This window comes from Astatotilapia calliptera, chromosome 3 (assembly GCF_964374335.1).
Source record: "Astatotilapia calliptera chromosome 3, fAstCal68.1, whole genome shotgun sequence".
Classification (NCBI taxonomy): domain Eukaryota; kingdom Metazoa; phylum Chordata; class Actinopteri; order Cichliformes; family Cichlidae; genus Astatotilapia; species Astatotilapia calliptera.
Window position 1 is genome coordinate 79,037,795 of NC_137424.1, and position 13,391 is coordinate 79,051,185.

General features: G+C 45.3%; 2 protein-coding genes across 3 annotated transcripts; both read right to left on the reverse strand.

The window, feature by feature from the left end:
* Positions 1-235: 235 nt before the first annotated feature.
* Positions 236-4,505, reverse strand: LOC113018175 (E3 ubiquitin-protein ligase TRIM21-like). 2 transcript variants are annotated; one of them, XM_080299367.1, is made up of 2 exons: positions 4,366-4,505; positions 236-2,159 (listed from the first exon to the last, which is right to left on the reverse strand). In XM_080299367.1, the coding sequence occupies exon 2, from the start codon at positions 2,148-2,150 to the stop codon at positions 462-464; it is 1,689 nt and encodes a 562-aa protein (XP_080155493.1). In that variant the 5' UTR covers positions 2,151-2,159; positions 4,366-4,505; the 3' UTR covers positions 236-461. The 2 variants fall into 2 exon arrangements, with proteins under 2 accessions (XP_080155493.1, XP_080155494.1); XM_080299368.1 differs by lacking the exon at positions 4,366-4,505 and adding an exon at positions 2,310-2,450.
* Positions 4,506-6,625: 2,120 nt separating this feature from the next.
* On the reverse strand, positions 6,626-8,211 carry LOC145425912 (E3 ubiquitin-protein ligase TRIM21-like). The gene has a single exon (XM_080299371.1). The coding sequence runs from the start codon at positions 8,144-8,146 to the stop codon at positions 6,644-6,646; it is 1,503 nt and encodes a 500-aa protein (XP_080155497.1). The 5' UTR covers positions 8,147-8,211; the 3' UTR covers positions 6,626-6,643.
* Positions 8,212-13,391: the final 5,180 nt, after the last annotated feature.

Sequence of the window (13,391 nt, forward strand, 5' to 3'; positions counted from 1 at the left end):
TAATCATCAAAATGATGTGACTGGAAGGATGCAGCAGTCTGTGCTCCACCTTTCTCCTCCACACCTGCAGGTGGAGAACATGGATGCATGAATCTCTACAGAGTTCTTTGAATATTATCCGTCTCATCAGTTTTCAGTGAACAAAACTCCTCACAGAGCCAAAATAAGCAGTTTGTATCCAACATAACTCAGCTGGACTCTGATGCTCCGTATAACAGCCACACATGAGTCTGGATTCACTCAAAGCATTGAACAAACTTTATTGGAAATGAAGCTTTTGGACATTTGTTCTCTGATATTTGCTCTTCAGCTCGAGTCTCCATCAGTGGGAACATTTCCTGATTCAACTTTTCTTCTGTTCAAATCAAACTCCATGAGAATCAAAGTGTGAATCAGAGTCCTGATGATCAGATTCTATAGAAACATGGAGACTGTAGAGGATTTACACTCAATATGTTCATTTATTCAAAATAGAAATCAAGCAATTCTTCCAATGAAAGGGATCGATTAATGTTATTGACAGGACAGATGATCAGAGGTGCAGAGTTTTTACCTCCATCATTGAAACAGGGACTGAAGTATGGGTGGAGTTTGTGAGTGAAGGAGCAGCCAGTAAAGGAGTAGATCAGAGCTGCAGCACCTACATCATAAAAGGAGACCAGACCCTCCTCATAATCCACAAACACCCCCACCTTCTCAGGACCAGGATGGAGACAGAGATCAACTGGAGAGTCAGCACAAGCTATGTACTCATTTCCATTTCTCAGCACTACAGTCCAGAAACCATCCTGAGGACTCAGTGTGATGTTTCCCTTCCTGTTGATCGACTCTGTGGCCACTCCTAAATCCCACTCAGTCTTTCCTTTAACCTGAACCTCAAAGTAAAATCTGCCTGAAGAGAAACTCTGCTCTCCTAAAACCATAGCATAGTAAGAAAATCTCTCTGGGTTGTCTGGAAGTTTCTTCCTCACATCACTATCATACACTTGTTTTCCATCATCAGACAGGATGAGTTTAGGATGAGCTGTATCAGGATCCAGAGTCACATCCACCTCATGCTGCTGCACCCTCTGCAGCTCAGCCTCTAACAGCTTCTTCTTCATGGGTTTCCAGACTGTCTCCTCCAGCTGAGCCACAGCTCTCCCCACAGTCCCCTCATATGATGGTGGATGAACTCTGACCTCTGTCCAGTCCTTGCTGGGTGGAGCAGCTTTCAGGGAGGAGAAGCTTTGGAGGAGGTGGAGGTGGTCTTCAGAGCGTGAGAGCTGCTCCACCTCAGAGCTTCTCTCCATCAGCTCAGAGATTTCCTGTTCCAGATCTTTGATGAGACCTTCAGCCTGTTTCTCTGTAGCTTCCTGTTTGTCTTCGATCTCCTTCATGAGCTCCTTCAGGCGTCTCTCAACAGACTCCATCAGAGCCGTGAGGACCTGAACACCTTCTGCTTTCTGTCTGTCTGCAGCATCTTTACTCATCTTCACCGACTCTGTGATCTCCTGAATCTTCAGTCGTCTCTTCTGGATCATCTGTTGAATCTCAGCCTCTGTCTTCTCCAGCTCTGCCTTCTTTCCTTCATATTCTTCTCTCAGAGGAACAAACTCGTGGTTCTTGTGGTCTAAAACAGGGCAGAGCATGCAGACACATGTCTGGTCGGTCTTACAGAACAGCTGCAGAAGGTTATCGTGCTTCATGCACATCCTGCCTTCCAGGTTCTCCACAGCATCAACCAGCTGATGTCTTTTCAGACCTTTCACTGTCAGATGAGGCTCCAGGTGAGTCTGACAGTAGGAGGTCTGACACACCAGGCAGGACTTCAGGGCCTTCAGTCTGGTTCCAGTGCAGACGTCACAGGGAACTTCTCCTGGTTTGGCAGCTTGTTGCTCTGAGCTGCTGCTGCTGGCTTTCTGCTGAGCTTCACGTCTGAACTGAGCAACCATCTCAGAGAACAAAGTGTTGATCTTCAGCTGAGGTCGAGTGTAGAAAGTCTCTTTACACATGGGACACTGACAGCTCTGACTCATGTCCCAGTGCTGACTGATGCAGGTTTTGCAGAAGTTGTGTCCACATGGTGTAGAGACTGGATCAGTGAACACATCCAGACAGATGGAGCACAGAAACTGATCTTCAGATCGCAGATTGCTGGCAGCAGACATGTCTGCACTCTGAGGGAGAAAGAAGAGAAACATTTGATTCAAAATTCACTTTAAATTTCATTTTACAAAGAGAGAAACAAGCGTCAGTAGTCTGAGGAGCTTGGAGAGAAAAGCGTCTGGACTTCTTTAAGTTTCTTTTCATCACAGAAGCTTCTTCACCTCATCCTCAACACGGACCAAGGAATGAATACTGCACTTTTGGAAGAACTCCCTCCCCTGCAGCCTCTTATCGTCAAAGGGACGGAGGTGGAGAGGGCAAACAGCCACAGATTCCTGGGACTGCAGGTTACATCAGACCTGAGCTGGACTCTCAACACCACAGCAACTGTGAAAAAAGCCCAGCAAAGGCTTTATTTCATTCGGCTGCTCAGGAAAGCTGGCATGAACCACCACCCTCTCACCCAGGCCTGCAGAGGACTGATAGACAGCATCCTCACCGCAGGCATCACTGTCTGGTATGGAAACACTACACAGACAGAGAGGAAGGCTCTGCAGAGTCATAAAGTCTGCAGAGAGGATTATGGGACCAACACTTGCATCCATGGACCTGCACATACAAAGCTGCACATACAATATCAGACACAACAGAGCGGACAGCAGCATCACACACAGAACACGATTCTTCAACAGCTTCTTCCCCACAACTGTCAGACTGACGGCAAACAAAAACACACTGAACACTTAAAATAACACAGCACTACTTAACCTCATTTTGAATGTATCATCGGTTCACTGACCATCGGGCAATACACTCACAACAGACTTGTGAAACAGATCTGTGGAACAAATGTGCAACACTGTGAGTGCGATAAGAGGTAGAGAACTACACACTCTCTGTACATTTTCTTCTTTTTCTTTGTATATAGAAAATAGTACGACTACCCTACTCCGGACTTCATTTCTATCCTTCTGCTTTTTCTGTCTTTATATTGTTAAAGTGTGATTTGACTTGGAAAGCTCTGCACAAGTATTCCACTGTGCATGGACTGTTGGTCCTGTGTGCAAATGTCAAAATAAAAATCTTGAACCTTCAGTTGTCAGAGTAACTGGTGGAGACCCAGCAACACATTCAGAGACAAACTGGTTCATCTGAAACACAAACTGAACAACGTCGTGTCTGCTGTACAGTGCAGCGTCCAGATGAACAGGATCAACAGGATGAACATCTTTTTAACAGTGGTTACAAAGATGTGAAGTTGTTTGGCTGACACAGACAAACAGTATCCCACATTCTTGATTTTTAGCTCACTAACACGTCTTATAAGGACTTATTGATCCTGAAATGTTGGAGGTTTTAGCTCTTTAAACAGTAAAGTTACAGGAGGATACAGATAATTATCAGGAAAATGTCCTCGGTTTGTTAAAATGATCCCGTCCGATAACACACGAGAACAATAAATGTATCATTTTCTGTTGTAACCCACAAACTGAACGGTCACACTCATCTTTCATGTTGTCACTAAAACATCACTCCTTCCACGTCTAGTTGGTCGTGATGGAGGCGGAGTGCGTTGGGTCCGCTTTCCCTGCCCAGCCGATGTTCCTGACGCAGGGAAACAGATCCTGTTGGGGATCCCTACCTCGGCACAACACCTGCCATGGTCTTTGCACACTCACCACAGTAAATGCATCATGTTGTCAGCTTTACAGTATCATAGTCAGAGAAACTGGTCAGGCCGCTCTCTTCCAAATGTCTACACTTCACCCTTTTACTGTCAGTGGGCTCAGAGTCCATCTAATGTGGCTCATTATCTGATGCCGTCCGCAGACCAGTGTTAGACACTGAGAGGTTGATGGCTCCGTGTCAGAGCACCGGCCTTAACGAAAAAGTTATCAATCGTTCTTTTCATCTTTTCTCATTACCCACAGCTACATCCACTCCTATCACGCTGCTCACCTCTGCTGCGACGTTTCAAACAGCTGGAAAGTGAATAAGCGGCAGACAGAAATGAGACCGGTTGAATCGTCTTGCGTTTCACGCATGCGCAGGACTGGAACGTAAGCGTTTTCAGCCGTCTTAATGTGGACGCACAACTCTGTGAAAACGACTGAAAACACTAGTGTGGACGCGGAGCGCTGTTTTCAAATCTATCCGGGCGAGTGTGGACGTAGCCTAAGTGGCACCATGGAGAAATGAGGTGGCGCTCTAGACCCTGATGAAGTGAACAGAGTGAAGATTTGTGTAGAAGCAGGAAGTGTGATCAGCTGCACTCACCACTGTTGCTGAGAGAAACCTGATGGACTCCAGTGAATCTTCTTTTAGAGACAAACAGGACTCGACTGCAGCTCTGCTGCTGCTCTCTCACACTTTCACTTCTGCAAAATGACGTTGAGCTTCTTGTTTTTCAGCTGTTGCTCCGCCTCTTCCGGCCTCTCCCTTTACAGGAATCAGCCGGTCTGTACTCAGTGACTGTGTGCAGCAGGTGGGAGGAGTGAGGAGTGGTGTGTGGGTTCACACAGTAATGATGGCCTCAGGTGATCAGGAGAAACTCACCTGGATTTCCTTTTTCCACAGCAGACTGAGAGCTTCAGGTGGACCCTGAAGGAGGTCTCAGACACAGGTGGTAAAAGTACACACAGTGTGTACTGAAGTAGAAGTACTACTGTTAAAAATACTCCAAGTACTGTTTCAACTTCTTTACTCAAGTAAAAGTAAAAAGTACTGGCTGTGAAATGAGAGTAAAAAGAGCTGATTGAAGAACATTTCTAACACGTGTTTATACAAAGCTAACTGAACCATGTGCTGCATCAACGTGATAATAAAATAATATTATTCACTTTGTTTCTGTCTAAATTTGAATTCTAATAAATATTTTAGCTTGAAATAAGTGAAAAAAATCTGCCAATGGAACAAGTTAAAACTCTCTATTTTTTCTCTGGTTTCAAGATTCACTGTCTTGAAAAAAGTTCATATCCGGTGGCGGACTCCCTCAGACATCGGTGCGTTGGTGGTTCTTTGTGTCTGGGGATGGGCGTCGCGGTACACACCGGCTCACTCCTTGGTGGCTGCTTATCGGGGCCTGGAGCCTGGGGCTCGCTCGGGCCACTTCGGAGGTGGGGTGCCCTTGGCCTCTCGGCCTGGGGCTCGGTCACTCAGGCACGGCTGGCTGCCGGCGGAGCTCACGGGCGCGTCACTGCAATCCACCCTGGCTTCTGCTCCGCGGCTGCTGAGTGAGCCCTCATCTGGGACTCTCCTCAGCTCTTTCTGGGACAGTGGCGCGGCTGCCCCTCTGTTGGTCTTCCTTGGTCTCTTGTGTTCTGAGGGCCTCTGGATGTCTGGAGTTTTGATCTCCTCCATACCTGCTTCATATCCTGGAGGACGGGGCTGTGGCCCCCCCACACCCTCTAGCAGATCATTACATGAAGGAACCTTTTAAAAACAAGCGCGTCCATGCTCACAGGTGTACACACGGGTGATCACACCCACAAACTACACCCTTTTTGGCTCCTACCTCAAAGCACACTGTGTTCTGTTGATCTTATGTGCTTCACAATAATGTTTAATATTTAGTATTTACTGTTATAGTCACATAGATCATCGTGATGTTGTTTATGCTATTGCTCTAGTCTTCCTCTGCTTGTTTTCCTTTTTCTTTCTCAACAGGTGATCCAGGGAAAGGAAAAAGAGAAAAAAAAGGTGTGTGTCAAGATGAACCGAATCAACCTTTTGGGACTGCAGGGAGGGCACTGGCTGCCTCGAGAGCGAAATGCCGTGACCTGTTATTGGAGATACAACATCAGGAAATCTTTATATGGTTAACAGCTCATGGTGTGTTTGAAAAGCTGGGAAATCTAATATTGGATGCACTTAAGCTGCAACTGGGAACCAGCAAGGTAACACATTCACATTTAATGAAGTTTGGTGTGAGTGAGCAAGTATTTCACTGAGGCAATTCAGTTCAGGGGGATGTGTAGGCTGGGATATCATCCACGTAGGCTTCTAGTTGAACAGCGTTGATCAGCCTCATCAGGAATGTTGCTCGTTCACGTCTGCTAAATTTTTAAATCAAAACTTCAATTATATTGTACAAAATGGTCAGGTGTGACAAAAGCATGTATGCATGATTACAGTTTTTACTGCCACGAGGACTGGACCGGATTCTGGACCGGAGTTTTTCCCATTTTGTGGATAAGCTGTCAGTCCACCGTTTACCTCAGCTGTCAATGCTGGAGCTGAGAAATGTCCACTTTTATTTACTCTCAAACAGGGTGTAAAACTTTGTGCAAGTTAATAAAGCTCACTGCTGACCGAGGACAGCCATGCTGAGGTGAGCTGTCGACGAAATGCTAAACTGTTGGCTAGCGTTAGTATTAGCCTCTGTTAGACTGTGCCAGCTGCAAACAGCAGCTAGCACAGGCTTTTCCACTTTCCTTGAAGTGGATCCTTCATCATTTGTTTCTATTCATGTGTTTTTGGCAGTTCTAGTAAATTGTAAACTCAGTCAAGAAAATCTGGATAAATCACAGATAAGAATAATCAATCATTCATCCAATTAAATCAGTCGTTGATCAGTTTGATTGACAGGACAGATGATCAGAGGTGCAGAGTTTTCACCTCCATCATTGGTACAGGGACTGAAGAATGGGTGGAGTTTGTGAGTGAAGGAGCAGCCAGTAAAGGAGTAGATCAGAGCTGCAGCACCTACATCATAAAAGGAGACCAGACCCTCCTCATAATCCACAAACACCCCCACCTTCTCAGGACCAGGATGAAGACAGAGGGGGACTAGAGGGGAAGCATTAGCTTCGTACTCATTTCCATTTACCAGCCCTACAGTCCAGAAACCATCCTGAGGTCTCAGTGTGATGTCTCCCTTCCTGTTGATCGACTCTGTGGCCACTCCTAAATCCCAGTCAGTCTTTCCTTTAACCTGAACCTCAAAGTAAAATCTGCCTGAAGAGAAACTCTGCTCTCCTAAAACCATACCATAGTAAGAAAATCTCTCTGGGTTGTCTGGAAGATTCTTCTCCACATCACTATGATAAACTTGTTTTCCATCATCAGACAGGATGAGTTTAGGATGAGCTGTATCAGGATCCAGAGTCACATCCACCTCATGCTGCTGCACCCTCTGCAGCTCAGCCTCAAACAGCTTCTTCTTCATGGGTTTCCAGACTGTCTCCTCCAGCTGAGCCACAGCTCTCCCCACAGTCCCCTCATACGATGGTGGATGAACTCTGACCTCTGTCCAGTCCTTGCTGGGTGGAGCAGCTTTCAGGGAGGAGAAGCTTTGGAGGAGGTGGAGGTGGTCTTCAGAGCGTGAGAGCTGCTCCACCTCAGAGCTTCTCTCCATCAGCTCAGAGATTTCCTGTTCCAGATCTTTGATGAGACCTTCAGCCTGTTTCTCTGTAGCTTCCTGTTTGTCTTCGATCTCCTTCATGAGCTCCTTCAGGCGTCTCTCAACAGACTCCTTCAGAGCCGTGAGGACCTGAACACCTTCTGCTTTCTGTCTGTCTGCAGCATCTTTACTCATCTTCACCGACTCTGTGATCTCCTGAATCTTCAGTCGTCTCTTCTGGATCATCTGCTGAATCTCAGCCTCTGTCTTCTCCAGCTCTGCCTTCTTTCCTTCATATTCTTCTCTCAGAGGAACAAACTCGTGGTTCTTGTGCTCTAAAACAGGGCAGAGCATGCAGACACATGTCTGGTCGGTCTTACAGAACAGCTGCAGAAGGTTATCGTGCTTCGTGCACATCCTGCCTTCCAGGTTCTCCACAGCATCAACCAGCTGATGTCTATTCAGGCCTTTCACTGTCAGATGAGGCTCCAGGTGAGTCTGACAGTAGGAGGTCTGACACACCAGGCAGGACTTCAGGGCCTTCAGTCTGGTTCCAGTGCAGACGTCACAGGGAACTTCTCCTGGTTTGGCAGCTTGTTGCTCTGAGCTGCTGCTGCTGGCTTTCTGCTGAGCGTCACGTCTGAACTGAGCAACCATCTCAGAGAACAAAGTGTTGATGTGTAGTTCAGGTCGTCTCTTGAACACTCTGTTACACATAGGACACTTCTTTCTGCCATTAGTGTCCCAGTGCTGACTGATGCAGGTTTTGCAGAAGTTGTGTCCACATGGTGTTTCACGTTTCATCAGAGAAGCTTCTTCAGTTCTCAGAGTAACTGGTGGAGACCCAGCAACACACTCAGACACAAACTGGTTCATCCAAACACAAACCTAACATCGTAGTGTCTGCTGTACAGTGCAGCGTCCAGATGGACAGGATCAACGTTTGGGGATGAAGATAAATACAGTCGTTACAAAGATGTGAAATTGTTTCTCTGTTTTACAGAAGGTCCAAGATTCATCCAGATCATTTGTATACTTGAATAAATCAGTTTGTTGGATATTTTCCATCAATTACTGTGAAGTAAACTTCGACCTTGTTGGTGACTGAATACTTCTTATTGTACGTCCAGATCAACGAGCCATTAATATTAAACAGTGACTGTTCCAGTAGAGCTGACAGTGAGGAGGACGATGAATCACAAACCTCAGAAATGTGTTATTAACTGTTGATCCAGTATTTTAATGGCATTGATGAGAACATGTTTATTCAGAGGTGTCTGTATTTGGTCCATTTGTGCGTCAGTAAAAACTGTCCTGTTTTCTCTCACAGATACTGGAACATCACAGCTCCTCACAAACTCAGGATGTGGAAGAAGATGAACTTTCCCAGTCACTCGCTGGGATACATCATTCATGTTATTCTGGATCCTCAGAAAACATTGATTTATTTTTGTGTTTCATATGTTTGTTTGTCCAAATCAAAGGTTGCTGTTAGTAGAGAAGAAGCCACCATGATAAAGCCTGTGTGTGAAAATGAGACCAGTGGATTTGATCAAAATCACATTTAAGGAGGAATTCTGTCCTCCAGTTTGTTTAAATAAGCTTTGGGATTAAACAGCATCATCTATGTTTGTGTCTGATGACATGTTTGATCCAGGTCAGCTTGAATATCACAGCTGATGTGTGGAACTCTGACATGTTTAAAGCCTGATTATCAGGATGATTCAAACACATCTGTCTAAATAATGAGATTCATTTTTTCCACACAAAGTTATAAAGTGCAGCATCGACTGTTTTCTGAATGATTGAGGAACATCTGTGACTCTTACAGGATACACTAAGTCAGATAATCTTTGTAAAATGTGTGAATGACTTTTTGAAGTACTGACCAAAATCTGCTGGTTTACAGTATCAAACTCTTTATATCAATAAAGAATAAACAGGTGTTTTCACGTCTGTAATCCTTATGATCAATCAGATCCAGAATCAATCTAATAGGAACAGGAAGTGATGAATAACCAGGAAGTGTGGAGTCAGTCTGAAGTCCAGAGCACAGCCTGAGTCCACCGTCCTGAGCAGAGCCACAGTGAGACTGAAGCAGCAGCTCGATGCTCCTACAGTGGATCTGTGGTTACATGAGCAGATTTCTATGGATCCAGTGTGACTGTGATGAGTCCTGATGAAGTGAACAGAGTGAAGATTTGTGTAGAAGCAGGAAGTGTGATCAGCTGCACTCACCACTGTTGCTGAGAAAAACCTGATGGACTCCAGTGAATCTTCTTTTAGAGACAAACAGGACTCGACTGCAGCTCTGCTGCTGCTCTCTCACACTTTCACTTCTGCAAAATGACGTTGAGCTTCTTGTTTTTCAGGTGTTGCTCCGCCTCTTCCTGCCTCTCCCTTTACAGGAATCAGCCGGTCTGTACTCAGTGACTGTGTGCAGCGGGTGGGAGGAGTGAGGAGTGGTGTGTGGGTTCACACAGTAATGACGGCCTCAGGTGATCAGGAGAAACTCACCTGGATTTCCTTTTTCCACAGCAGACTGAGAGCTTCAGGTGGACCCTGAAGGAGGTCTCAGACACAGGTGGTAAAAGTACACACAGTGTGTACTGAAGTAGAATTACTACTGTTAAAAATACTCCAGGTACTAATTCAACTTCTTTACTCAAGTAAAAGTAAAAAGTACTGGCTGTGAAATGAGAGTAAAAAGAGCTGATTGAAGAAGATTTCTAACACATGTTTATACAAAGCTAACTGAACCATGTGCTGCATCAACGTGATAATAAAATAATATTATTCACTTTATTTCTGTCTAAATTTGAATTCTAATAAACATTTTAGCTTGAAACAAGTGAAAAAAATCTGCCAATGGAACAAGTTAAAACTCTCTATTTTTTCTCTGGTTTCAAGATTCACTGTCTTGAAAAAAGTTCATATCCAGTGGCGGACTCCCTCAGACATCGGTGCGTTGGTGGTTCTTTGTGTCAGGGGGTGGGCATTGTGAGATTATTCTGTTATCATATGTTATCTTATATATGTAGTTAAAGTAGTTGAATTATTTTAACTGCTGTAGGTCATATAATTTCCTTTAGTCTAGATTGTGTGCTGTGTATGTAGCTTAGTTTCCATTATATTTTTGTGTTAAAAGAACAAAGACCATGTTTGTAGACAGGTGTGCACCACCATTGATCTGCTGTGAATGTGTTACGCTGTTTTCTTGACAGTTCATGCTGCTAAATCATGAAGAGAATGTTCTGTGTAGAGGGCCTTGCTGATAATGGAAGAGACAGACCACATTCCATAGCCCCATCTTTACAGAGAGCAGAAAGACAGGGAGCCGAGGTCATAACTTAGGCGCCGTGTGAGAGAAAGAATGTGAATGTTTAGGCTTTTACGACTAGGTGGGGGCCACTAGAGGCTATAAGAGCTTTAGTAACCCTCCACCAGTTTGAGACTTGCTGTGACCTTCTACATGCATCTCTCCCCATCCGGATGGTTTTGTGCTCATAAGTGTTGAATTGTATGGAAATAAAGGATTGTTGATTGAGCATTTATACACTGAGTACTGTCCTTCCTTCAGCCCAAAGATTAAAAGAATTGGGAGATTTTAACAGCGTCCAGGTACACACCGGCTCACTCCTTGGTGGCTGCTTATCGGGGCCTGGAGCCTGGGGCTCGCTCGGGCCACTTCGGGGGTGGGGTGCCCTCGGCCCCTCGGCCTGGGACTCGGTCACTCAGGCACAGCTGGCGGCTGTTGCTATTGCTCTAGTCTTCCTCTGCTTGTTTTCTTTTTTCTTTCTCAACAGGTGAGCCAGGGTGTTAGGAAATATATTCTCTAAACACTTTTTCAGTAAAGACTTCAGAGATGAGAGACACAGACAGTTTTACTTGTTGCTTAGCAAGGGCAGCTCTGAGCTCTCGCACGAGAGTGAGGGCTCAGGGACTCGCGCTCAGAGACTGCCCCAGTCTTTATTTTATAGTTCCAATGTGTGTGTGTGTGTGTGTGTCCTGCTGATCAAAGGGTCATAAAGCACAAAAGGAACATCCTTGGTCAGGAAGAGGGTAGTCTCCCCCTCCCCCTAGATGGTTCACCCTAGATAACACAGTGAGGAAGTCCAGCAGTTCATCTACATGTAAAGAAGGCACTTAAACTAAACAGACATGGCTACGTTAAAACAATAAAACAATAAAACAACGTACGAGCTCTTTCCCATGCTCCCAGGATGTGGGGGTGGACGCTAAAGCACCTTGAAGTGTTACAGGCCCCCTAGGGTGAGACATTCTTTCCCTATGCCACTAACTAATACTAATGATTACATGCAGTATTCTACCATATACAAACTTATATCACTAAAAAATTATACTGACTAATAAGTACAATTTTCCATTGACATTCCCTCCTGTTGTCAGTAAAACTTTAGAGTGAGATATCAGTTTGTAACATCTTGTTGTACATTTTCTGTCACATCATCATTAATCACACAAAGTCTTCATGTTCCAACAGGTCGGGGTCATCATCAACATCACTTGTCATGGCTATGTATGCAGCAACAGTAGAAAATATTATGCGGTTAATCATGAGTTTTAGGCATGGCAATATACACGTTACAAAGATACAAAATAAAAGTAAAAATATCCCAACTCCGATGAGTAGTCTTTTTTAGCACCTGTAACCAGGAGCCAGTGTAAAGCCAAGAAAACCAGTCACTTGTATCACTTACATAGTCCTGATTTTGGGCCTGCTGGATCTGTCTCAAAACATTCAAGGTGTCAGTCATGTTTAATGAGTGTACATCGTCCAGTATGTAAGTGCAGCATGTGTTGTTGAAAAAGACACAAAGTCCCCTTTCTCTGCTAGTATCATAGAGTAGTTCTTCCCTGGGAGTTGGTCCAGGAAACATATAGTTGCCGTGCTGGGTAGATGGGAACAGACATAATAGTCTGTATTTGTCGATTCTGCTTTTGTTCTGTCGTGGATATAACGGTACCAGGCATTGTTCATTCACGGATGGATGTGGTCTTGCGAGTTGATCAGAGGCTGGAGGTTGAAGTGCGAGCTTACCCTACGGGGGCTCAATCAGCACTCCCCCCTCACCACTGAAACAACCAAGTGTGAGATTTCTCTAATGTGCTGTCTTGGGGGTGCTGGGTCCAGTTATCTTACTGCTGTTATGATCCCAGCAGTCTTCAGTGTGCCATCGTATGCTCAGTATAGTGACACAGCATTAGGTGATGTTCATAGGAAACTGCTGTCATCACCACCATAGCTTCTGGTTCCTGTGCTTTCACAGAATCATGATGCCATCCTTAGACTCCCTCTGGAGCTTGGCATGCTCCCCTCATCCTTCAGGTGCCCGCCTGTTGTCCACAATCTCCTCTGTTGGCCTCTGGAAAGCCCCTTTGGCACAGCTCTCATTCCAACGCAGTTTCATGGTCCTTGCTGTGGCTCCAAAGTCTGATCTCATGATGGGCCCCAAACAGCTTGACCTTTGACCTCAACCACTGTCTGGGCTGTCAGCTGTGCCTGGAATGGTTCTCGCTTCTCACTGGGCCTCTGAAGATTTCTCGGGAGATTACTACTGTAACGGTCCGCTGTGACAGACCGTGCGGTGGTGTGAGTGGTGGACCCAGGTGCGAACACAAGTGAGCAGACGGGAGTGAACTTTAAACAAAAGCGAGCCTTTTATTGTGGCTGGTAACGCAAGAGAAACAAACAAGAATAAGGGCAGCACAAAAGCAATAACTAAACAGAAACCTAAACTGGGAATGAACTAAGGTAAGGCTATGACTTAGAATGCAACAGACCGGGCATGGAAACATGGAGGGTGGGAACACAGACGACGCGACACAGACTGTAAAAAACACAGAGACTAAATACACATGAGGGATGATCAGGGGAAGTGGCCACACATGGGAACGCAGCTGACACGCATGAACTTAACGACAGGACAGGAGGAGTGAG